Source organism: Aspergillus tubingensis (genome assembly GCF_013340325.1).
Source record: "Aspergillus tubingensis WU-2223L DNA, scaffold_5, whole genome shotgun sequence".
NCBI lineage: Eukaryota > Fungi > Ascomycota > Eurotiomycetes > Eurotiales > Aspergillaceae > Aspergillus > Aspergillus tubingensis.
The window spans coordinates 911,193-935,403 of record NW_023336279.1 but is presented as its reverse complement, the minus strand read 5'-3'; the positions used below and the strand labels follow the sequence as shown (position 1 = coordinate 935,403).

The window sequence follows — 24,211 nt, the reverse complement described above, 5'->3', positions numbered from 1 at the left end:
TGGCCATGTAAGTGACTATGCAACCCTCTCCGTAGTATCTCAGATGCTTGACCCCCTCCTGTAGAATGGCCCAACCTACGGAATAACTAAGACTTGGTCATTCGGCTTTTTCGTCCGACCAGCGAGAAACCAAGTAACCAGGGTATATGCAAGAACAGCAATACCAACATCATGCTCAGATCGTTTCACGCCACCACACCTTACATTTCTGTGCACTTTCGTGTGAGTATCTAAACGAAGTTGCCAGAATTGGCCATTACTTCAGGTCCTCTAGGGATCATCAGTAGCATTCATGCCCGCCTCACCTTCCTTGTCTTTATCGCTTAGCTTTGCCCTACTACTGGGCTGACCCGACTAATTTACTTGCTCGTTGTCCGTAACAACTTAACTAAACATGGAAGGCGCCGTATCCCAATTCTGCAAAACACAGAACGGAAAACTACTAACTACCCATTCAGCCTTCGGAGTGGTTCGAGAAATAACTACATTTACACCGTTGAAAATTTGTATTTTTAGTATGTGGTTGGGGGCTTCAAGGCTGCATGGTGACCTCAGACCGAGCCATCCCACTCCCGCTTCGATTGGTTACTGACTGATCGATTAGTGTGGACCGTCTCAATAAGTGTCTTTTTGATGACTAGTTATCACGTTGTCGCCAAATGTCCTTCAATGTAATTCAGTAGCGAGCTGTTCGAGGTCAACCGCACATGCCACCACCATCATCAATTAATTACCCCTAAACAGCGCTCGAACAATATCGACCATCTATTCAGCACAGTCCACCTTTGCAGCCTCTACCTGCCAACTTCTCACTCAGCCTTCCCGTCGAATTCCTTCCTCAGCGCGCCTACAGCCTTCTTCTTCTGCATTAACGAGGAGATTTCTTTCCCCTGGCTCTTCCTCATCGCTTTCCATGCGCCTGTAATCCGGGCAGTGGAGGGCAGGTGAGAATTGTTCCCACCGCGTGGCGGGATTGATTTCGGATCCAGAATGCCCGCCCGGACCATTTCATGCACACTCGGATGGATGACAGCGTCTTCGGGAATATCGCGAGGCGCGCCCATGTTGGGTGGCCATTGCCGGGGAACCCATTTACCGTGTTCGAGTTCGAGGCGTGTAAAGAGGGGGAGGATTTCTATGCAGGTTAGTAAGGTTTGCGTCATCACAGCGAGATGTATACACACCGAGTATCCACCAAAAGATTACCATAAGGAAAGTTGCTCCCCGATTGAACATTAACATATCATGAGGCTGGTTCGTGCGTTTCCGCACATCATACGCTGTGGTTCCTGGTTCCTCCTTCCCAGGAAACGCATTCTCCCTTTCCACGACGTCTGCAACATTGAGCGTGTGGAAGGATAACTTGCTCTCTGACTTTTCCAGATGAAGAACCTCCTGCAGCATCCAGTTCAAAGGGGTATCAGACAAAAGGTGGAACTGTCCGGGAGCCAGACTCCAGCCCCCTCCCACATCACCATGGTTCCCTGCAAACCAGACTTCCTTCAGATCCACTGGCTTGGTCTTGTCAAGCAGCACCAGAGCAGGCTTGAACTTGAGTCTGCGTTCATGAATCGATACAGCATGTCGGATGTGTCGAGCCGCCGGACTGACCAGGTATTGGTGCGACTTCCGATGGAAAGGGATCTCGAATTGGCCGACACTGTTCACGCAGTCAAATAATCCGAGAAAATGGATCTGCACTTGCGGGCGGCAGAAGGTGGTATTAAACTTCTTCATGTATGAGATTAATGCCTCATCCTTCGCAGTGCGATCGGTCTTTCCTCGCGCTTGTTGGAAATTGCTGAATGTTTCCCAGGCAAAGTGGATCATCTCTTCATTCCCCTGTGAAAGAAGGCCAAGTTCGTGGATCATCTCCGCTAGGAATCGCGCGGTGTATGCTCCCCGCGAGAATCCAAAGATGTAGATATGATCACCTGGGGAGTAATATCGCATGATGAAGCGATATGCTGCGAGAACATGGCTTTCAAAAGTTGTTCCTACTCCTTGATCGATGGTGGTTATGATATGCGACTGCAGTTTTCGCGGATACCGAAGCAATCCGGAGCTGGACGATTGACCTTCGACGTAGGTTCCAATGCCGGCTGGCCAATGTGTAAGCTCAGTGAATCATACACTTTGTGGCTAACCCCAGTTCCCATATAACTTACGCTGGTAATAATGAAATTGGCCGGGCGTGTTCTTTTCGAGCATCTGGTATATTTTGACGATATTTGAGTCGCGCTCAAACCCCATAAATTGATTGCCAGTGCCATCGAGGCAGAGTACCAGCTTTCGGGGACCAGAATAGGGTGCTTCCAAGCTGGAAGTCTGATCCACAGTTGAGTGTGGCATGGCTTGGAGAAATCCTGGCCAAGTGGAACAACAAAATAAAAGGTACGAAATTGGAAAATCAACAGTCGAAAAGATGGGTGAGTTTTAGAAAGAATGAACGCAGAGATGGCACATTGCGGGATATGCCTAATACCCAGCTTTATCAGAGTAAACGCAACCGTCCAGACAGCAGCACCTTCGGGGACCACAATCATAATGCCCAGCGCCGATCATGACGGGCCGCGGGGAGGTTCCAACACGAACCGCTTGTGGGGGTGTTCGTGAGGTAAAAACTGCCGAGATGCAATCCAGCATCTATCATTGGATCAGCTTTCATGATGATCGTGCCGCGCCATGAGGTCTGCGTCCCGTCGGGGTCCGACCCCTTCTTCATACTGATGATTGGTTTGTCAATATGCTGATCTTGCCAGCTGAAAACCACACTGTTTGATAAACCCCTCTCATTGTCACTCTCCTGCATAGTGGCTGGCTGAATTTTCTCCTCAAGCACGACCACCTGAGGGGGTATCTACCCTTTGCTCTGCATATGTGCCGTCTCTGCCACGAATCAGACGACAGGTGGCTGGCGAAGTCTGCAGATTGTCGCAATGACAGCTCTGGGCGCGGGGCTAGACCGAAACTCATGCTTTCAGCTGGGCTGTGTCCGCAGGATCGATAGGTGTTTGTCTTCTCGGCATTCCCCGTATGGTCTTCAGGATCTCTGCTACCCCAAGCGCCGGGGACGAGGGGTTCTCTTTCAGCTGGCATTGGTGGCCCAGTTCTCACAGCACGCTGATTCCTAGAAGACATTCCTCGTGTATAAGTATTCGGGCACAGATCTCATAATGTCTTGCAGAGTTATCGCGATAGCTTGCTCTCTTCAATACAAGTAACGATTGTGCCTCGCCTAATCTCGCCTTCCTGAATTATGAGCTCCATTTTTATTGCTCTTCTCCTCTGCCTCCTTTCTTTTCTCTACCTGCGCATTTTTGCAGATGACCCAACACGCCCTTTTCAGATAGTTGCCAAGGTTTTCTCTTCCCATAAACACCAGACATGGAACTTGAGGCCTCGTTTCCTTCCAAAGGCCACAAAAGCAGCTCTGTCCAGCATTGCCGGGACGGGAGAGGGGCTCTGGCAACGGCTATATGCGAGGATCTTCCATGCACAAGAGCTAGCAGAAGTGGAAGATGACGTGAAATATCAAGCTGGAGAGTCATATGGAGATCCCGACGTCCTTGCCACGGGCCTTGTCAAAGATCTCTCGGCTCTAGGACTCAAGGGCAAGAGAAATGATCTTCGTACTCTGATCCAATTGGTGAAGTCTAAGGGAAAGCCGATCGATGATCGTCAAATGCTTGTGAGTCGGCTTCCATCTGTGTCCACATTAAGAATGCCATTGCTGATGAGGATTGGCCGCTGTAGATGGAAAAAGTCATCGCCATCGTTGCAATGTTGCCGCGAACCTCCAAGTCCCGACAGAGGTTGACCGGCATTCTGGTCGACCAGCTCTGGCAGAGCTTGGAGCACCCTCCGCTGTCGTACTTTGGAAATAAGTATCAATATCGCACTCCCGATGGAAGCTACAACGTGAGACTAATCTCCCAACCTGTCGCCCGAAATACGAAGACATCACTGACCTATTTGACTCCAATACTATAGAACCCCTTAGAGCCTGACCTTGGCAAAGCAGGCAGTCCGTATGCGAGATCGGTGCCCCGCCTCAAGGCTTTGCACGGAGTGCAACCTGACCCTGGCCTTCTTTTTGATCGTGAGTCTCGAGTCTCCGAGTCTAGACAGTATAATTCTAACGCTTAGTTTCAGTCCTCATGGCCCGTGATGAAGGGACTTTCAGGGAAAACCCTGCAGGCATCTCCTCGGTTCTGTTCTATCATGCGAGCATCATCATCCATGGTGAGTCCACTATACAAGGCTGATACTTTGCCAACCCCTTGCGCTAAAAACATGTAGATGTCTTTTGCACCAACCGACGCGACCCCAATATTTCGGATACCTCATCATATCTGGATCTCGCACCTCTATATGGTTCCAGCTATGAAGACCAGTTGAGGGTGCGCACTATGGAACGCGGCATGCTCAAGCCTGACACCTTCCACGAGAAGAGGCTGTTGGGCCAGCCTCCTGGTGTCAACGTGATCCTTGTCATGTACAATCGTTTCCACAACTATGTGGCCGATGTTCTGCTGAAGATTAACGAGAATGGGCGCTTCACTCTACCGCCAACAACATCCGAGGACGCAAAACGGAAGGCACTGGCCAAGCAAGACGAAGATCTATTCCAGGTGACTCGTCTGTAAGTTATCACCCCATGTTTTGTTAATATAGATATGTGACTAGGGGGATCTCAACTAACTCCGGATAGCATCGTGAACGGGCTTTACGTGAACATCTCACTACACGACTACCTCCGTGGACTAACCAACACTCACCATTCGGCGAGTGACTGGACTCTAGACCCTCGTGTGGCCGTGAGCCGAGCATTTGACGCTGATGGGGTTCCTCGAGGTGTGGGAAACCAGGTCTCGGCAGAGTTCAACCTTCTATATCGCTTCCATTCGGTTATCTCCCGGCGAGACGAACAGTGGACGAACGAGTTCTTGAAAAGCCTGTTCCCCGACCTCAAAAAACCGCTGGAGCAACTTACACCACAGGAGTTCATGCAAGGTTTGATAACTTACGAACGAAGCATCGAGAAAGACCCCAGTAAGCGGGAATTCGGTGGTCTGAAACGAAACCAAAATGGTAGGTTCAATGATGTTGAACTGGTGCAGATCCTGAAGGACAGCATGGAAGATCCAGCTGGTCTGTTTGGGGCTAGGATGGTTCCCAAAGCACTCCGCATGGTCGAAATTGCTGGCATTCTCACTGCACGCAAATGGAATCTCGCGTCCTTGAATGAGATGCGTGATTTCTTCAAGCTGAAGCGGCATTCGTCATTTGAGGACATCAACCCTGATCCTAAAATTGCCGATCTGTTGCGGAAACTGTACGATCACCCGGATATGGTCGAGATGTATCCTGGGATCTTCTTGGAGGACGCCAAACCAGCCATGGATCCTGGTTGTGGTGGTTGCCCTCCTTACACTGTTGGGCGAGCAGTCTTCAGCGACGCGGTTACTCTCGTTCGATCGGATCGGTTCTTGACTTTGGTCAGTCAAATCTCTTCTGCTCTGCCCCTTCAAAGTGGAGGAGCTAACAGCAAGTCAGGATTACACTGCGTCTAATCTCACTAACTGGGGTATTCGTGAGGTTCAACAAGACTACGATATGTGAGTATTTACGAAGCAACTCGATTCATAGCTCTTGACTTAGTATCTAACAAACTCTAGATTGGGGGGCTCGATGTTCCATAAATTGATCCAGCGCGCACTGCCCGGATGGTTCCCATACAACTCGCTCCACGCAACCCAGCCAATGTTCACCCGTAAAATGAACGAACAAATTGCGAAAGAGATTGGAACAATCGATAGGTACAGCCAAGAGGATCCAAAACCGCCACCCCATACGGTCATGCTCGCGAAGTATGAGACCATCATTGAGGTACTGAAGGACCAGGATACATTCCGCGTCCCGTGGGCCAGATATCTTAATGACATGCTACCGGGCAAGAGATTCAATGACTATATGCTAGGAGGCGATGGTCCGGGTAATACAGCCCAGAAGAAGCTCGTCAAGTCCGTTTTGTTCAGCCCGGATCAATTCAGCCAGTTGCTTTCGCATACGACTGTTACGCTAGGTAAAGAATTGCTAGAATTGAACACTCTACAGCTGTCTAAGGACCTGAACCAGGTTGATATTATTCGAGAGTAAGTTGATCCATTTTCTGCCACGCACAGTGACTATCACAACTGGAGGCTTACTTGCCCATTCTAGCGTCGCAATTCCCCTCAATGCAAGATTAATGGCAGACCTCTTCTGCCTGGACATGAAGACCCCAGAGAACGAGTCCGGCAGCATGAATGCAGCAACAGTTTACAAACATCTCATGAATGTCCGCACCTGGGGTTTCAACAACAACGACCCCGGATTGATGCTACAACGCAGAGAATGGGCCTCTGAAAGTGCCGAGGCCCTTGTCAAGTCTACTCTCAAGGTTGTCAACGAGCAAGCTCAGCCACAGAAAACTCACATCCTTGGAAGCTTGACTGGCCATAAGCAGTCCGTCAGTACCCTACGCTGGTATGGAAACAACGTAGCAAAGCAGATGATGGAGATGGACATGACTGCGGCTGAAACAGCGGAAGTGTGCTGGCTTACAGCAGTTGGGGGTGTTGGAGCGCCTGTTGGACTGGTTCGTATATTCCATTTCCTGACGACGTGACACACATTCTTCTAACATAATCCTAATCATCTAGATCGCCGACGTCCTACAATATTACCTCCGACCGGAGAACATCCACCACTGGAAAAAGATCCAGAGTCTCGTCTCCCAACCCGATAACAGTGGCTCTGTCGACAAGCTTCTCCGACAATACGTACTCGAAGCGCAACGTCTAACCAGCATGGAATGCACCGTTCGCGTCTGCAGAGCCCACCGTACCATCAACGATCAGGAATTCAAGCCAGGCGACGTCGTGATCACTCTCCTCGTAAGTAGCCCACCCCCATCCCACACCATACTCCTCTCACCCTGAAAATCCAACTAACCCCATCCAGGGCCCATCCTGCCGCGACCCAACCAGCATCCCCGACGCAGAAATATTCAAGCTCGACCGGCCCTCAAACGCATACATCCACTTCGGATACGGCGCGCACGAGTGCCTAGGCAAGGAAATCGCATTGACATTCGCAGTCTCCATGCTCCGCGTCCTAGCAGGGCTGAAGTATCTACGACCAGCACCAGGCGATATGGGCATGCTGAAGAGTATCATCGTCGATGGGAGACGGGTCTATCTCAATGATAGTTGGTCGTGGATGACTCAGGATCCGACAAGTAAGTCCTCTTATACAACCATTCACCACCCATCGTATTAACGATATCATTACCTATAGCATGGAAACTCCACTTCTCAGGCTACGGCCAAGGCGCCTACGAAGGCCCGCCCCCGCCCCCAGCAGCAGCGATACCAGCCTTCCCTACCGCAGACCAGAATCCTGATACTAGCGACGAGAGTGGAGTCGACGATACAATCTACTCAGCTGTACCTAGTACGCATCATCATCACCATGGGGGACCAGAATATACCAGACAGGAAAGCTACACCATGACTGATGGGGGTATGGGCATGACAACGCAGTATTCGTTCGGACAGAGCCATCATAATCAGTATCAGTATCATGAGGTGACTAGGACGTCTTCGTCGTCGTTGCCTTCTATGTTAGGGGATGATGAGAGTTATGGGAGGTTTTCGGGGACGTTGAATTGATTTGATGTATGGGAGAGAAGGGGGAGGGATATTATTGATATTAATGAATGAACTAGTTGTTAGATCCAAATGATGGATATGTTCTCAGCTGTCATAAGCATCACTATACTGTAGTGATAATGGTAATGACTCAGGTAAAATACACCAAACTACGAGCTGTAGCTGCATCAGATACACTTATCTGTAATGTAACATCCAACAGCAGAAATAGTCTCAGCAACATGAATATGAATATGAGATAGAAAGTATCGCATTCTTACTATACCTTGATGCAAATACCCTCTACGAAGCCCGGATGTACCAGCCATCCCGTCGGTTTGAACCATGGAACCGTAAACTCTAAATAAAAAAAGGGTCGAAAAAAAAAGAAAATGGAAAACGAAGGAAATAAGAAAATAAGGAAACAGGAAATAAGCAATAGGAACAAGAAGAGTAGGAAATAGGAAATAAGAAACTAGAAGCAAAGAAACTAGAAAGTAGGGAATGAAAGCAGAACGCAGAACGCAGAACGCAGAAAGCAGAACGCAGAACGCAGAACGCAGAAAGCAGAAAGCAGAAAGCAGAAAGCAGAAAGCAGAAAGCAGAAAGCAGAAAGCAGAAAGCAGAAAGCAGAAAGCAGAAAGCAGGAAATGGAAGCGTGGAAGCAGAGCAGAATAAGCAGAACGAGCAGAACGAGCAGAACGAGCAGGACAGGCAGAAAGCAAAAAGCAGAATGCAGGAGAATAGAAAATAGGAAAAGAAGGGGAAGAGAGGAGAGAAGGGGAAGTATGAAATAGGGAACAAGAAGCAAAGAAAAATAAGAAATAGAGAGTAAGGTATAAAAAGCGAACGGAAATGATGACAAGAAATTAGAAGCACGGAAACTAGAAAGCAGGGAATGGAAGCATGGAAGCAAAGCAGAAAAGCAGAAGAAGCAGAAAAGCAGAAGAAGCAGAAGAAGCAGAAGAAGCAGAAGAAGCAGAAGAAGCAGAAGAAGCAGAAGAAGCAGAAGAAGCAGAAGAAGCAGAAGAAGCAGAAGAAGCAGAAGAAGCAGAAGAAGCAGAAGAAGCAGAAGAAGCAGAAGAAGCAGAAGAAGCAGAAGAAGCAGAAGAAGCAGAAGAAGCAGAAGAAGCAGAAGAAGCAGAAGAAGCAGAAGAAGCAGAAGAAGCAGAAGAAGCAGAAGAAGCAGAAGAAGCAGAAGAAGCAGAAGAAGCAGAAGAAGCAGAAGAAGCAGAAGAAGCAGAAGAAGCAGAAGAAGCAGAAGAAGCAGAAGAAGCAGAAGAAGCAGAAGAAGCAGAAGAAGCAGAAGAAGCAGAAGAAGCAGAAGAAGCAGAAGAAGCAGAAGAAGCAGGAAGCAGGAGACTAGGGGAGTAAGAAATAGGAAATAAGAAGCGAAGAAAAAACAATAGGAAACAAAAAATAAGATATAAGAGCAGAAACAAAAGGAAGCAAGAAACTAGAAGCAAGGAAACTAGGAAGTAAAGAATAGAAGCAGAAAGCAGACAAGCAGACAAGCAACGACTGGGATGACAAATAAGAAACAAGAAAATGATAAGCATAAGAAAACTATCTAATAAGAATAGGAGACTATCTAATAAGAATAGGAGCTATCTGATAAGAGTATAGTAAGAAAGAAAGGATAAGCATAAGAAACTATCTAATAAGAATAGAGATAAGAATAAAAATCTATCTAACAAAGAAAGAGCTGAAATCAAGAGTAATGAATAAGCAGAACAACGCTGAACAGGCAAAGCAAAGAATCAACACAAAACAAGCAAAGAAACGTTGGGCAGGGCAGGTAGGGGAGGCCAGGTAGGGAAGGACAAGGCAGAGCAGAGTAGGGCAGGGTAGGGCAGGGCAAAGCAGGCAGGGGAGGGGACGGATGGGCAGGGCAGGGAAGGACAGGATGAGAAGGGGAAGAGACGGTAGGAGAGGTAGGGAAGGGGATGGTATGGGAAAGGCAGGGCAGGGCAGGAGATGGGCAGGAGATGGGCACGGAGGGGAAGGGGACGGGCAGAGAGAGGAAGGGTAGGCAGGGAAAAGGCAGGGCAGAGGGTGCAAGGGGAAGGGTAGAGCAGGCAGGGAAACGGGAGTAAACGGTAGGGGAAGGGATGGACAGGGAAGAGCAGGGCAGAAGAAGGTCGACGGAAAAGGTAGGCAGGGGAAAGGCAGGATAGAAGAAGGGCAGGGCAGGAGAAGGGCAAGGGGAAGGGCAGGATAGAAGAAGGGCAAGGGGAAGGGCAGGGAAAGGGTATGAAATGGGCAAGGTAGAGCAGGGGAAGGGGAAGTGTAGGGAATGAGCAGGCAGGGGAAAGACGGGGGAGAGCAGGGTAGAGGAAGGATAGGGGAGGACGGCAGTAAAGGGCAGAAGAAGGCAAGGGAAAGGCGAGGCAGAGAAGGACAGGGCAGAGCAGGATAGGCAGGTAGGGGAGGAAAGAAACGGGCAGGGCAGGCAGAAGAGGGATAAAAAGGAGAGGAGGTGATAGGCAAAGGGCAGGGAAAGGATAGGCAAAGGGCAGGGAAAGGATAGGCAAAGGGCAGGGAAAGGATAGGAAAAGGGCAGGGGAAGGCAGGGGAAGGGAAGGGTAGGGGAGATGAGGGCAAATAGGAGAGAAAAGGGAAGGGAAGAGAGGAGCTGAGAGATAGACGGATGAGGAGAGGAGATGGTAGGAGAGAGGGCAGAGAGAACAACGGGGTAGGTAAGGTAGGTCAGGGACAGGCGGGACAGAGTAGAGTAGGGAAAGGTGGGGAGATGAAGGTAGGCAGGAGAGCGAGGAGAAGAGAAGGGAAGAGATGAGGTAGGATGGGAGGTCAGAGAAGGGAAAAGAAGGGCAGATGACGAGAGATGAGATAGTAGGGAAGAGGGCAGGCAGACGAGCAACGCAGAACAAACAGGAAAGCAGAGCAAGTAAAGCAGAACGAGCAGGGCAGGCAGACGAATTAAGAAAAGGAGTAAGCCAAACGGACGCAAAGAACGCTATCAAAAGCAAGTAGAAAACAAGCAGAAGAAGCAACGAGAATAGAACTATCTAAGATAAGAATAGAAGGTAAAGATGTGAGGAAGAGTAGGAAGAGTAGGAGGAGAAGGAGAGGAGAGAAGAGGAAGTAGGAGCAAAGAGTAGAGAATAGGTGAGGAAGGGGGAGTTGTAGGAGGGATGGTTTTCCGAGAGACAGGCAGGGCTGGCAGTCCCTTTTTATAATCGTCCAAATGGCACCGAGACGAGGCAGAGAAAGCTTGCAAAAAGTCAGCGCTCGATATAATTAGAACGATTGAGTCAGGATGCGCAAAATGACTTCAGTGCAGGTCATCAGTCCAGTTTGGGCCGAACTGGAACGGTGGACGGCCTCAGGAGTCCCAAGAATAGATACGCGTTCCATGAGACGGACCACAGTATAGTTCCAAACGAAAATTCATCCATCAGGGAGCCGTGGATAAGTAGGAAGGCGAAGTTCCAGGGTGTCGCCTTTTTTACACTAGGGCTACGTCGATCAAATTCGGCATCAAGTCAGCTCGACGAAGTATATCCCTATCCTAGATGTAGAGTAAGTCTTAGGCACATAATATGGAAAAGGTAGAGCCAGAGGCAGCGGAATGTCTATTGCACATGCACTAAAATAAGATGTTTAAAAGTGTTTTTCGTAATTTTGTGGGCCACTAGAGGCGTAAAGCTATAACTCGATAAAATATGGTATAAACCTCGTCAGAAATACGTACTGAGGGAAAGATGCATGCCATCAGTGCCTATGACCGAACCACCACTGTAACTGCAAATGCTAGCAAGTCGGACGCGCATTTCCTCATGCCGGTCCATTCGGATTCGTTATCAACCATCGTCACAAAGACTTCCCATTATTCCGTAGCAAAAAAACAGATCCGCAATGAATACCTCGTAAATGGAGTTGCACACACAGGCTATATACCTTAGACGGTGTACTTGGCCTTGGCTCTCGTGCTGCCGCTGTGTGCGCTGTCCGTGTGACCCGAGAACTCAACGGCATCAGCCTCCTTGAGACGAAGGACTTCCTTGAACCGCCGACCAATGTTCTCAAGGATCTCCTTGCCCTGTGCGGGTGTACGACCGTTCTTGTCTCCGGGAATACTCTTGCCAACAGTCCGGGTCCACAGACCAACACGGTAGAAGCCCTTGCGTACGTTCACAACAACACCCATAACCTCGTTGTCACCATCGTTCTCGAGAGTCTCGCCGATGGCGGCCAGTTGTGCGTGGAGCCACAGGTCGTCGATGGGCACGGAGCGCTTGTCCTTGAAAGAGTATGACCACTTGCCTCCGTGCTTGTTCTGGGGGTCTTCCCACTCGGGACGAACGCCCTTCTTGAAGAGATGGTAGTCGGCTTTGAGGCCCAACTCGGATGTCGGCGAAATGTTGTTCTATTGAAGCATTGGTTAGCCGGGGCAAGACTCCTCGGAGGACGCAAAAAGAAGAACACATACGTAGATACCCCAGAATTCCTCAACAGAGTTAAAAGTCACAACCTCCTTCAACAGATCGTTCCAGTTATCGCCCTATTGCGCAGGAGAGGTTAGTTGTCTGACCAACTGCTGTGTCTGATTCAGCAAGAATCCGTACCTTGCCGCTAGGGGGCTTGGTGAACCACAGAGTCCACTCGTGCATCAAAGGATGCTTCACAGTAAAGTTTTCGGGATCGTGGAATACTGTGACAGAGTCTCCATTTGTCTTCTCGGTCTGTTCCTTCTGTTCGACGGCGGCAGCAACGGGGGCGGCGTTCTCGTCAGCCACGGGCGCGTGACCGTTCTCAGCAACAGCGGCCATTATGAGAGTTGATTGAGGAGGTGAGGGGAAAGTGAGGGTGGTTGAAGAGGATGCAACGGCGGGATTGTGGTGATGAGAGGGAAAGCGGTCGTGTCGGAGGGGAAGAGACAAAATAGCGCGGATGGCAAATTTTGTGTCGGAGAGTGAATCGCGGAAGGCGCAGCTGGGGAGGGTTGACGGGCTCAGAGTAGGAGCGGGAAGTGGCGCGCTCGGTTCACGGAAAGTTGAGTCGTCTGCTCCAGGCAGAATCACGGCGAAAGAAGTCGTGATAGAAGGGGATTTCTTGAGGCGACGACAGAAAATCACAACCTGAAGTTTTGATGGTTTGGAGAAAGCCGCATTTGGGGACACGATTGGAACTTTACCCTTTTGGGCCACGCCGCTTTGCAGTGCTTTCATAGGCTAACCGCTGCCCAACCCCAGCCCTAATCGCCGGGAATGCCATCTTGTCGACATCATGGTATTATTTTTAGATTATTTTTCTATATATATGATGTGGATTAATTTCAAAGTCTACTCATTGATGCTGTCTTGTTACAAGGTCGAGATTTATTCAAGTAAAATCTAAGAGCTCATAGTAGTGCTACAGCCGGTAACTTACAGTACTACTTTGCAAGTAATTTGAAATATATAAAACCGTCCGCGGTCTAGTAGCCAGGTCGCCAAACAACAATCGAAACCACACAACTATCAGCGAGTACTAGTTCCGTAAAAATTTATCTTCTCATAAGGCACTAAACAACATAATGTTACTTATCAATATCAAAATTATCTATGTAACACGCGCAGAAAAACCTGTAGGTATAATAATCGAATGAAAAACAATTGGATTAGACAACATCTAGTAATCTATGGACAGCATAGGGATATCTGCAAAGTGTCTACAACATATGGGGTATTGATAATCAAAGTCACTTCTCACCGCTGTTAATCAGGCTCAACAAGCAGTTCCAGCCTAGTGATGTCAGTATCATTCGATATTAATAGAAGCCTGGGATATACTTACCCAACGCGACTAGGTTGACAAAAAGCACACGGTACTCAAGTGGCACGATGGCAAAGTTGACTCCTTGGACGAGAGGCCAAATTGCAAGGTTCGCTTTGAAGCTGGGAACGAAGCCATTACGCCACTTCTCGATGGGATCGGTGCCTTCCATGATGGCCATGGAAGACAGGAAACAAGTCAGGTGTGCGGGAGTAAAGACACATTGATCCGCGACGACACGGGCAAGGAGGGTAGTTTTGGCGCTGTTCAGGACGACGTGACGCTGGAGGACACCGTACCAGGTGGTGGCAGCGGGTCCGAAGATCGCTGTTACATGTTAGCTTGCCCACTTGCATTGTATGGAGGAAGGCTCCCCAGGACTTGTAAGGGCAGAAAGGGGGCCTCAGAATGATAAGGGATTATATAGTAGCTTACCTCCACCATAAAGGGCCATGCGCCCCGTCCTTGCCATGTCGTGCTTATCAAATCCCTTACGATCGACTAATTGTTGGGCTAGAACATCTCCACTACCAAACAACAGCTAGTCCGCATGGGAAATAAAGGTCAGCTAAAACTGATCTTACGTCGGAGTTGAGATCGGATATTAGGAAGTACGATGGTAAATGAATGGATGGGTTGTAAGAGGAATGAAGTTCTTACAGCACTCGTCACACTAGCAGTGAGGATAGGCTGCTTGGCCAACCTCGCCTGATACCTGTGCCTGATCAGCAATGGAAATATTGATCATCAGGATGGACAAAACATACCAACGCAACATTATCAAAGAATAGGATATGACTATATATTAAGTTAAACTAATTAATGCGATTCACTGCGAACGGAGATAATGATCCCAGCGCCCCAGATTTGTAAATAGTTAGAGAAGAGCAGAAGGGGACCCAAAGGGGAGCTATGATAACTTCAAATAATTGGATCAGAACCCCAGACCGCCGATAAGAGCATCAGCGGGAAGTTGAAATGGAAAGAATAAAGCAAAATCATTGGAAGATAACGGCTCCCAATGGGGTATAATCCACTTGTCACATGATGATACGGGATGGGGGGTCCCAATCGGGTTACCTAATCGGGAGGGCACCTTAGGGCACAGGGCTGCGGGCTCGCTTAGCGCACCCGCCAGCGAAATTTCCCAGGTGCCAAAACAAGTTGTGGATAGCGAGAAGAAAGTCAACCTCGACGTCGACAACCCCAACGACACCTCCCGTCCGTTACCTCTCCCCCCCGACTTTCTCAATCGCCATATATATCCAACATGGCTGACGCTCCCCGTGGACGTGGAGGATTCGGCTCTCGCGGTGACCGTGGTGGTGACCGTGGCCGTGGCCGTGGTCGCCGTGGTCGTCGCGGTGGTGCCAAGGAGCAGGAGAAGGAATGGCAGCCCGTCACCAAGCTCGGCCGTCTCGTCAAGGCTGGCAAGATCACCAGCATGGAGCAGATCTACCTGCACTCCCTGCCCGTGAAGGAGTACCAGATTGTGGACTTCTTCCTCCCCAAGCTGAAGGATGAGGTCATGAAGGTACGAACCGATCGCCCGATTACCGAATTGTCGACAAGGAAGATCTACGATTGTGCGCGGGAAATAGGATTGAATGCGCCGGTGGAATTTTTACGTGGATCGGAATTGCAGACATGATGGGGTCAAAAAGGATATATCGAAATAGTGGGAGGTGCTGACGGTTGGAAAATTTAGATCAAACCCGTCCAGAAGCAGACCCGTGCCGGTCAGCGTACCCGCTTCAAGGCCGTCGTTGTCATCGGTGACTCCGAGGGTCACATCGGTCTCGGTATCAAGACCTCCAAGGAAGTCGCTACCGCTATCCGTGCCGCCATCACCATCGCCAAGCTCAGCGTTCTCCCCGTCCGTAGAGGTTACTGGGGTACCAACCTTGGTGAGCCTCACTCTCTGCCCGTCAAGCAGAGCGCCAAGTGTGGTTCCGTCTCCGTCAGAGTATGTCGCGACTCATTCCCGATATTCGATCTCGCTTCTCCGTCCGGCCATCATGCTAACCCGGTTATAGCTTATCCCCGCTCCCCGTGGTACCGGTCTCGTTGCCTCCCCCGCTGTCAAGCGTCTGCTCCAGCTTGCCGGTGTCCAGGATGCCTACACCTGCTCTTCCGGTTCCACCAAGACCCTCGAGAACACCCTCAAGGCTACTTTCCTTGCCGTCGTCAACACCTACGGCTTCCTCACCCCCAACCTCTGGAAGGAGACTAAGCTCATCCGCAGCCCTCTGGAGGAGTTCGGTGATGTCCTGCGTCAGGGCAAGAAGTACTAGGATAGTGCTATGATGGGAATAACCTTGCATGATTGTTTTTGAATCGAACTATTTTCCTACGGGTTTTCAAAAGTCTCTTCGGTTGTAGGATCGGCAGTACCGGCAAATCCTGACTTTTCGCGCTATGCTACGCTATATACGGTATTCATGGATGTAATGAACACGGAAAAGTGAACAAGGAAAAACAACGTGATGTCGATTCAAGCTCTCTTTCGGCAAGCCGACGGTACTTGAAGGGGTGGCTGACGGGTTCCTGCATTGCAATGCCTGCACACGGTCCGGATATAGTAGGAAGGGCTAGGCCTTCAATCAGGGATCCACGCGACGTAGTGTTCGATTTGATGAACAGTGGCTGCTCTCTAGATCTTCCCATATTTCCAAATTCCTTGTAATGACGTAGTTGCCAATCTCAACTTTTGCTGGTCTATCAGGCAATGTAGTGGAGAAGTTGTGCCTGGATGTGTTCCAGATTCCGCATATGGCTCCGCCTAAACCCACTGCTTCTTATCTGCCACGCCCCCAGCCATCAACAATGTCGACGGCATCCAGCCGACATTCCCCGTACCTTGTCGTTTTATGCACCCGAGTCGGTCGCAACTTGTGCAATCACAATAAGTTGATTTTCATTCGCTTGATGCTGTCGAATAAAACAAGAGCAGATTGCAGAACCCGTGGCGCATGATCCACCTCCCGTGCGTCCCGCAACCATGCCTTCAGCTGCCGATCGAAGATAGTCCGAGATCCATCGAGTTACTGGATCGATGGACAAGTCACGATCCTTTTGCCCTTGTTGGTACCACCATCAATCAACCACCTTCAGGCTGGTATCCCTTTCTCCTCCACTTCCCCTTCATATCTCTCTAAGCGCCGGGGAGTATTGCGGACCACTCATTTAAATAAACTCTTAGCCAGTGCGACTCATGTTAGCACATGTCAGCTGCGCCGCGCCGCTGACAGCCTGGCACTTATCAAAGGGGGAAACAATAATCCGACAGGATTGAGGGAATCAGCGGTCGCTGAGCCGATGCTTATTTATTATTTCAAGGATTCCTTCGTTCCTGCAAAGTAAAGTTCTCCTGACGCGAGTACCCGCCCGAGCTTGGGCTTCCCAGTGCGATGATCGCGTACACACTCGTCTTAGGCCTCATAGGCCTGCTGGTTTTTGATTACATCTGGAACCTCGCCAAGAATATTCGCAAAGCACAGCGCTCCAAGCTTCCTTATGTTGTGCCCCCGTATAATGTCAGCATCATATTTATGATCTTGTTCGGCTGGCTTCTCCCGTTGCTTGCAGAATATTGTCTTCCCCAATGGGTTGGGGATATCCTGTACGATAATGTTGGCACCTATCGCTGGATGGTTAGGGATCGCCAAGTGAAAAGGTACGGGAAGCTTTACATGCTAGTCAATTCTGGCGGCGTTTTCTTGAGTGTCGCGGATGCTTCTGTGGTCTCTCAGATCGTCAACGCACGACAGGACTTTCCGAAGCCAGTCAGGCTATATAGTGGGTCTCCCTGACAATTGTCATTGTGCAACTTCGAATGCTAATGCTATCATAGGCATCCTGGATATGTATGGGCCTAATGTTGTCACCGTGAGTTCATCTTTTCGAAAATAACAAGTGAGGTCCTGGACTGACCTGTCTAGTGTGAGGACAAAGAATGGTCTCATCACCGTCGATACACAGCAACAACGTTCCACGAAAAGAATAACGCCCTGGTATGGGAGGAGTCTATTCAACAAACGCAGGATATGATCGAGCAATGGGCGGAAGCTTCTCCGCTAGATTCAACTCGTGGACCGGGATTCACGGCGGAATGTACTAGAGACGACATCCACAAGCTTACTTTGAACGTGCTGTCTGGCGCTGGGTTTGGAGTAAAAGCGCCCTTTAAGCCACTACCCCAGGACTCGCTCAAGAATGAGGACATTTTCAGGGACAGTCCCACCCCACCAGCAGGTTTCGACTTCACGTTCGGAGCAGTAGTGGCTTACATGAATGTGAACATCCCCACCATGGCGCTGGCGAACAATATGTTACCTAAGTGGATCCCGAGAGTGTTGGTTCCATTCTTCAAGAAGGACTTCGCAGCTCACCGAGATCTAGACAAGTATCTGCAGAGATTGATCACTACCACGGAGTCCAGATTAAGCGGACAAGAAAACCCCTCGAATCTTATTGAAGGCATGCTAATCTCCAGGAAGCCTGGAGACAGCAAGGACTCAGGTCTTTCCGACCGAGAAATCATCAGCAACATGCACTTATTTACCATTGCTGGGCACGAAACGACAGCAACAACTCTGAGGTTTGCTTTTGTACTGCTTGCCCTGCATCAAAATGTACAAGATTGGGTATATAACGGCATATCAGAGGCTGTCAAAGATGAACCGCCGAGTATTGGGGACTGGAACTATGATGAAGTTTTCCCCAAGCTTGTCACCCCTCTTTGCGTGATGGTACGCCGAATTCACTTTCTGTATAGCTGGTGACAAGCTAACTGCAATTTAGCTCGAAACGATGCGTCTCTACCCTCCGGTTATCACCGTACCAAAATGTACAGGGAACACCCCGAGCGTCATCCACTACGACGGTAAAGACTATGTTTTGGAACCCGATATTGACATCAACTTGAATCTGGGCAGCCTTCACTATTCTGAAGAATACTGGGGGGACGATGTCACCCTCTATCGACCGCAGAGGTGGGATGCGCGCAATAAGGACAGTTTCTTGGCCGGAAATGACGATTTACCTGGACTTGCTGGCCCTGGGTTGGAATATCCGACTATCCATAAGCCAGTTAGAGGTGCCTATATTCCATTCAGCGACGGGTTCCGCGCTTGCTTGGGGAAGAAGTTCTCGCAGGTCGAATTTGTCGCTGCGCTTACGACAGTCCTCCAACAGTACAGGATTGAGTTAGCCGACAGCAGTGAAAAGGGCAGACTGAATGCTGAAAGGGTATTGAATAAAAGCACCGCGATTATTACCCTGGCTATGAGGGAGGAAGTACCGCTGCTTTTCCGAAGGAGATGAGTTCTTGGAGAAGCTGATGCGTGATGGCGGATTGGCTGGCATAAAGCAGGATGACACTAATGAATGCCCAAATAGCCAAAACAAAGCCAGACAGAGTAGGATGTATAGAAAGAATGTAGCAACTGACAATGGAGTAACCACAAGCTTAGTGCTCGGTGAAAGTCTTTGTGGTGTAGGTGCTTTGTTAATCTTCTATCTGGAGCTGGTGTGTTTGAGGCGGGTTTGTCTGTCCGGCACCAAAGAAAGGCTGTTTACTTCTGCACACACGCCGAGATACTCCACTCTTAGCATCAGTGAATGGCTTCCTGGCTGCAGCAATATGTGTTCGTCCGCTTCTCACCGTTGCTTTCTCACTTTCCCTACTTTCACCACTCCTCACCTGATCTTGCTCGGCGCTTCTCGGCGCAGCAACCATCTGTTCAACTGAGGTCGTCTCCATCACATCTCCACTGCTGGTGGACACCAACAGACCCACGATGGAGAACTACCCAGATCACTGGAAGGCTACTCTCCTCGGAGAGGAGTTCTGGAAAGACGCTGAAGCTTACAACCAGCCCATTCATGACCGCATCGAAGCAGGTGAGTAATGAACCTCACCTCTTCTCTCTGTCTACAGTCTCCATCCCCTCATCATCTAACTCATACTCTTTCTAGATCAAGACAAGCCTCTGCACGAAAGATTCCCATTCAACCAAGAACATGAGCGAAACCCCCATGCCCCTGCTGCCAGCAGCGCCAACCCAGACAAACGCAGAAGCCGTCGGTTCAGTATGAACGATGCGGCGTTCACTGGCACTCCCCTAGCAACAGCTCGTGTCGCTGAACTCTCCAGACGCCCACGTTCGCAATCTCGCACGCGCTCCCAATCCCAAGTCCGAGGGTCCAGCGTCGCGTCCAGCCGTTCGAGCTCGCTCATCCGCTCCGCCCTGTACAGAATGGCTAACTTGATGCGGGAGGAGTCTGAAGATGAGACCGAGGTGGGATCAGTCCAGCTCCTATCTGCAGATGAAGCTACCCCGGAGAAGCCTCTCTTGGAGTTCCGCGGCGGCGAGACCTGGGAGCGTCTTACTGATGACCGTCATTCGCTCGGACTTGACGTGTTCTGGCCTCAGGAATTGGACAATAAGGAGAACATCAGTGACATTGACAATAAAACCGACAGCAAAACCGAGCCGGCACTCATCATGCTTGATCTTGAGCAGATGTCTCCTCTTTGTCTATTTCGCAACCTCCGCAGCCTGAAGATCATTGGCATGATGCAGTCATACCAGAAATATATCTGGCAGGCTGCCTGGTTGAACATTGACCTTGAGGAACTGGAGCTTGGCATGGCCTTGCATCCCCGCATCCGCAAGAACAAGACTGGCGATTGGCCCTTCATTAAGGGAGGCTGGAAGCTCAACAAGGCTCACTATGCGGAACCAGTTTACTTGTAAGTTCCCTTCACAATCCCATCTCGTGCATACTGACATAGTAACCATCACCAGCGGCGACGGCACCGGCGCACTCGACCACAACCTGGGCCAAGCCGAATACCTCGACAAGATGGTCATCGAGAAGGCCAAAGTGCGCGCCATGTCTGTGGGCCGCACTCGCCAGAAGCTATCCATCCGCACACTGACTCTCTTTGGATTCATCGTCGACGCGGACCCGTTCCTGCATTGGTTTGACACTAAGAGACTGCAGAGAATCCATTTCAAGGACTACTGCGTGGACGCCGGCTTCTGGCTCAGCAAGCCGATGAAGAAGGTGGAGGTGGATTTCCCGCGCCAGATGCAGGAGAAGGTGAGTACTGCCAGACGGGTTGATTTGTCGTCTGAGCTGAAGGTTATTGAATTGAAGGGTGGTAAGAAGATCAGTGAGAAGAAGTATACCGGTCCGGAGTCGCTTAGTGAGTTTACCTTGTCTTTTCTGGTTTTGGTGTGTGGCGGGTTTGTTGACGGTTTGCAGAATAGTGACCTGATTGATGGCCTGGTACTTACTCGAGACTTCGATGAGGGATGAGTTATGATTGAGCTGATATTCGATTAATGATCCAGATTGATGTTCTTTATGTTCATGACTTTTAAGTTTCTAAATGGCTTGCCATTCTAGCGAGAAGCATCACCACTATATGGGATGCGATTATCACCAGCCAACGAATAATGTGTCAAAAAATGTATTAGGATTAGCCTAGGGAGAGATAATATGATAACGAGCAATCCTCCAATTCCTTTTCCTTCTGCACATAGATAACAAGTACTAAGTACACATCCACAAGCCATAATCTCCTGCCAATAATAGATGGTGGTAAGGATAGGCTGATGAAATCCGATTTGCCACCGTGCTTACTAAGACAGCACCGGTGGCTCAGTGGTAGAGCGTCGCACTCGTAATTGGTGGTATGCGAAGGTCGTGGGTTCAATCCCCATCCGGTGCAGCTATATATCTGTTTTGTTTTGTTTTGCTGATAGCATATACAATCATTTTTTTCTGACGTTAGGTACATCCCTATATAATTGATGTTGATTTTTATGCTCCTCATTCAAGGAGGATATGGTTTATTATCTGCATTTGGAAGATCACGAAAAACTATACTAGTTGAACGTCTCATGAATAAAGAAAGCTCTCTGCAATATTTTGTCCAAACCAGTAACTAGTCACTCTGTAAAGGTAGCGTAACATACATAGTATTTATATGGTGCTGAAGAAAGAATGAGTAACACGTAACAAAAGACCTACAACCTGGGCGCTCCTTCCTGCCTCCTACTTGGTTACTTCCTACCATCACCCAGAGCTGTGATCCGAGACTTCCTTCTACCTGACGCTTGTAACAAGTTCGCGGTCTTCTAGTCATCTCTTGCCTTTCAAGATTCTCTTCTGCATCAAATGCCTACCAACACGCTAAACAGCATATCAATTCGATATATCGTGTCAATCTGGAGAGCAAACAGGAGAGCATTTCCCATTATTATTCTAATGGTGATGGCTTCTCCAAGTGGCGAAAGGTATAGAACACACTTGCCATTCATGACCTCTTCCTCTCTCCTTCGCCTCTCAGAACCTGCTAGCTAACTTGAAAAACAGGCTGGATTTTTGGTTATCGATCACAACGCATTTTGGACTATATCAATAACACTGATCCCGCTCACGGGTCTGAATTGGACATAACAACCCATGCGTCTTCTCCTTCATTCCCACTCACGACTATGGATCAACCAAGATCCATCACAGCTTCTACTTATATGGATGAAGTTGCATACAAAGATGCCCTTTTTTGCCGCAATATGATCCTCGGATAGGAATCTCCTCCGTCATACACGGAACGCAAACCAGACTACGAGTTACCGTCTACATTGAAAGTACCTACAGAAGCCGAACACTCTCTCAAACATGCATACCTGAATAGGAATTGTGTTGTCGGTCTGGCTGCATTCAGCTTTTCTATGCCCTTCTTTTTTCACTACTTCAACCACTGAATGGCTCACTTGGTTGTCGGAGTTGAACTTTGACGTATCAATGCAATGGAAACCCGGGCAGAGAGCACTCATATAGCTCTCATGGGTTTGAGCATTTATCCCCTTAAATGCGGTTGATTCCACCTATTGGTATGGGAAAATACATTTTGCATTTATGTACACTGATCAATGGTGTCACTCTTGCGAATCGGGAAGTTCATCGGTTACTAATCGCTCATCGCACAATTTCTAACACCCTTGCAGGTAACCGGCGAGCAACTCCCTGGAGCACCTTGAGGTGCGAGGGACAGTGCTACGACCTCTCAGTATATCAGACCCCGACATCGTCGTTGGCTATAACTGGAAATCGATACGTGGAAATTATAAGCTTGCTTTACATGAGTTGCCAGACAGTCTCAAGTTCGCGTTCCCTATATTCGTGGATGGACATTTTGCTTTCCCCTTCTTTTCGGTCGAGATGAGAATCGACGCAGAGCAAGACCCTCTCCGGAACCTCCACTTGGCCGCCTTAATGCTCAGAGGCCTGCGATACTTCTACCAAGAGGCCTACGGAAAAAACGACGAAGCCGACAAGTTCGACGGTAAGGTACGAGTACTTATGCCTACGATCAGTCGCAGCGATGTGAACGTATTCGAACACTGGACGAACAGCGACCCAGGAGATCCGAACGTTACTTACGAGCACTTTCTTATTAAAAAGTGGCACTTCGAAGAAATGGAAGAGTTATATGTGGCACGACATGGTTTAGAGACACTCTGCAAGTGGATTGCTTCTGGCTTGCAAGAATTGGCCAAGGCTTGATGTGATATTTCCATTTTCATGCCGAGCACTTGGATTAGATATTTGTCCGCCCGCTCTCGCTTGCTCTCTCTCCCCCTCTCCTCTCTCTCTTCGTTTGTGGTATGTGTGTGGCATGTTTAGAACTTAGATGTGACTATCAATAAAAGTCAATCATTCGCTGAGAGGCGCCCTTACCAAGTACATAGCATGTTTAGGAAGTAGAACTTTCCGCGCGAATCGAAAACCTGTCTCAAGTATGATGTGATATTAGCAAACAACACCCATTCACAGACGACTCGAGCTACACCAACAAGATAAGATGTTAACCTCTTCACCTCTCTGTAGAAAGCCTTCGATATTTGTATTCCCCCGGAACAAGCGATCTAGGAGCTGCATTTCCTCATAAGACGAGTAATAACCATAGAAACATAGCATATATTGGATATAAGCATGGCTTTTGTAAATAATAGTGCTACTAATCAACGCTCGTCCAGTCTGGGAAGACGATGAATGTGCTAGACTGTACATCACACAGTTTACCCTAAAGCAATCACAGCTCTCAACTCATAATTGTAGATTAACAAGCATCAATTTTTTGATTTGAAAGAGCAGAGACAAGGCTCCCCCTTGCTTCATCAATTTAGGTAACCCTCAGATTCACCCAGCCCGCCACATACTCACCCGACAGCAGAAAATTCACATATCGCCTTTACTGCAGCGTTGAATCTGCAGGGATATTTGGAATAGAGTATGGAATTGTATAGGGCTAGCTGGGAATTTGTCTCAATTACCCGTGCTCTATTACCTACAGCCTGTCTTCATTCATATCCAAATGCTGTAGGATTCACGGCACATTCCGTAGATTTCACTGCATCTTCCCGTCTTCCATGGATATAAAAGGACGGAAGTTTCCCTGCTAGATCTTTCCTTCTTCCTACATCCTTCTCTATCTTTCTTATTATAATTAATATCAAGAAGAAAATATTTATATTATTAGCCATCAAGACCACTGAGATGTCTTCTATACCGAGCAATTATGACATCTACTACGGTGGCCACCTGTTGTATGCTATGACGCACGATCGTTATAAAAACTACAAACTGTACTATACATTCTTATCGACCAAACAGTCCCACGGCAACCACGAGACAATCAAAGAATTATCAGCAGA

The 24,211-nt window shown here is 48.8% G+C and overlaps 9 protein-coding genes and 1 non-coding gene across 10 annotated transcripts; 7 read left to right on the top strand and 3 right to left on the bottom strand.

Moving 5' to 3' along the window:
- Positions 1 to 809: 809 nt before the first annotated feature.
- Positions 810 to 2,352, bottom strand: AtWU_03650 (T6SS phospholipase effector Tle1-like catalytic domain-containing protein; the record flags this gene model as incomplete). Its single annotated transcript, XM_035498762.1, has 3 exons — positions 810 to 1,135; positions 1,185 to 2,102; positions 2,169 to 2,352. 3 exons carry the CDS (start codon positions 2,350 to 2,352, stop codon positions 810 to 812), a joined length of 1,428 nt encoding a protein of 475 aa, XP_035354655.1.
- Positions 2,353 to 3,259: 907 nt separating this feature from the next.
- AtWU_03649 (peroxidase/cytochrome P450 family protein) lies at positions 3,260 to 7,718 on the top strand (the record flags this gene model as incomplete). The annotated part of the gene is made up of 12 exons (XM_035498761.1): positions 3,260 to 3,691; positions 3,757 to 3,921; positions 3,994 to 4,102; positions 4,156 to 4,245; positions 4,303 to 4,645; positions 4,715 to 5,501; positions 5,560 to 5,621; positions 5,682 to 6,158; positions 6,226 to 6,643; positions 6,708 to 6,941; positions 7,009 to 7,285; positions 7,345 to 7,718. 12 exons carry the CDS (start codon positions 3,260 to 3,262, stop codon positions 7,716 to 7,718), a joined length of 3,768 nt encoding a protein of 1,255 aa, XP_035354654.1.
- Positions 7,719 to 8,595: 877 nt separating this feature from the next.
- On the top strand, positions 8,596 to 9,063 carry AtWU_03648 (uncharacterized protein; the record flags this gene model as incomplete). Its single annotated transcript, XM_035498760.1, has 1 exon — positions 8,596 to 9,063. The coding sequence occupies one exon, from the start codon at positions 8,596 to 8,598 to the stop codon at positions 9,061 to 9,063; it is 468 nt and encodes a 155-aa protein (XP_035354653.1).
- Positions 9,064 to 11,619: 2,556 nt separating this feature from the next.
- Positions 11,620 to 12,889, bottom strand: AtWU_03647 (eukaryotic translation initiation factor 4E; the record flags this gene model as incomplete). Its single annotated transcript, XM_035498759.1, has 3 exons — positions 11,620 to 12,087; positions 12,151 to 12,222; positions 12,287 to 12,889. 3 exons carry the CDS (start codon positions 12,887 to 12,889, stop codon positions 11,620 to 11,622), a joined length of 1,143 nt encoding a protein of 380 aa, XP_035354652.1.
- Positions 12,890 to 13,401: 512 nt separating this feature from the next.
- Positions 13,402 to 14,253, bottom strand: AtWU_03646 (Mpv17/PMP22 family protein; the record flags this gene model as incomplete). Its single annotated transcript, XM_035498758.1, has 5 exons — positions 13,402 to 13,445; positions 13,497 to 13,802; positions 13,911 to 14,016; positions 14,136 to 14,190; positions 14,243 to 14,253. 5 exons carry the CDS (start codon positions 14,251 to 14,253, stop codon positions 13,402 to 13,404), a joined length of 522 nt encoding a protein of 173 aa, XP_035354651.1.
- Positions 14,254 to 14,745: 492 nt separating this feature from the next.
- AtWU_03645 (40S ribosomal protein uS5) lies at positions 14,746 to 15,769 on the top strand (the record flags this gene model as incomplete). The annotated part of the gene is made up of 3 exons (XM_035498757.1): positions 14,746 to 15,009; positions 15,184 to 15,441; positions 15,512 to 15,769. 3 exons carry the CDS (start codon positions 14,746 to 14,748, stop codon positions 15,767 to 15,769), a joined length of 780 nt encoding a protein of 259 aa, XP_035354650.1.
- Positions 15,770 to 16,885: 1,116 nt separating this feature from the next.
- On the top strand, positions 16,886 to 18,800 carry AtWU_03644 (cytochrome P450; the record flags this gene model as incomplete). Its single annotated transcript, XM_035498756.1, has 4 exons — positions 16,886 to 17,273; positions 17,329 to 17,363; positions 17,417 to 18,226; positions 18,279 to 18,800. The coding sequence occupies 4 exons, from the start codon at positions 16,886 to 16,888 to the stop codon at positions 18,798 to 18,800; spliced, it is 1,755 nt and encodes a 584-aa protein (XP_035354649.1).
- A 476-nt stretch (positions 18,801 to 19,276) lies between these two features.
- On the top strand, positions 19,277 to 20,755 carry AtWU_03643 (uncharacterized protein; the record flags this gene model as incomplete). The annotated part of the gene is made up of 4 exons (XM_035498755.1): positions 19,277 to 19,379; positions 19,455 to 20,232; positions 20,288 to 20,691; positions 20,751 to 20,755. The coding sequence occupies 4 exons, from the start codon at positions 19,277 to 19,279 to the stop codon at positions 20,753 to 20,755; spliced, it is 1,290 nt and encodes a 429-aa protein (XP_035354648.1).
- Positions 20,756 to 21,138: 383 nt separating this feature from the next.
- Positions 21,139 to 21,219, top strand: AtWU_t82. Its single transcript is given in 2 exon segments — positions 21,139 to 21,174; positions 21,184 to 21,219. It is a non-coding gene; the product is annotated as a tRNA-Thr (tRNA).
- A 1,496-nt stretch (positions 21,220 to 22,715) lies between these two features.
- Positions 22,716 to 23,060, top strand: AtWU_03642 (uncharacterized protein; the record flags this gene model as incomplete). Its single annotated transcript, XM_035498754.1, has 1 exon — positions 22,716 to 23,060. One exon carries the CDS (start codon positions 22,716 to 22,718, stop codon positions 23,058 to 23,060), a length of 345 nt encoding a protein of 114 aa, XP_035354647.1.
- Positions 23,061 to 24,211: the final 1,151 nt, after the last annotated feature.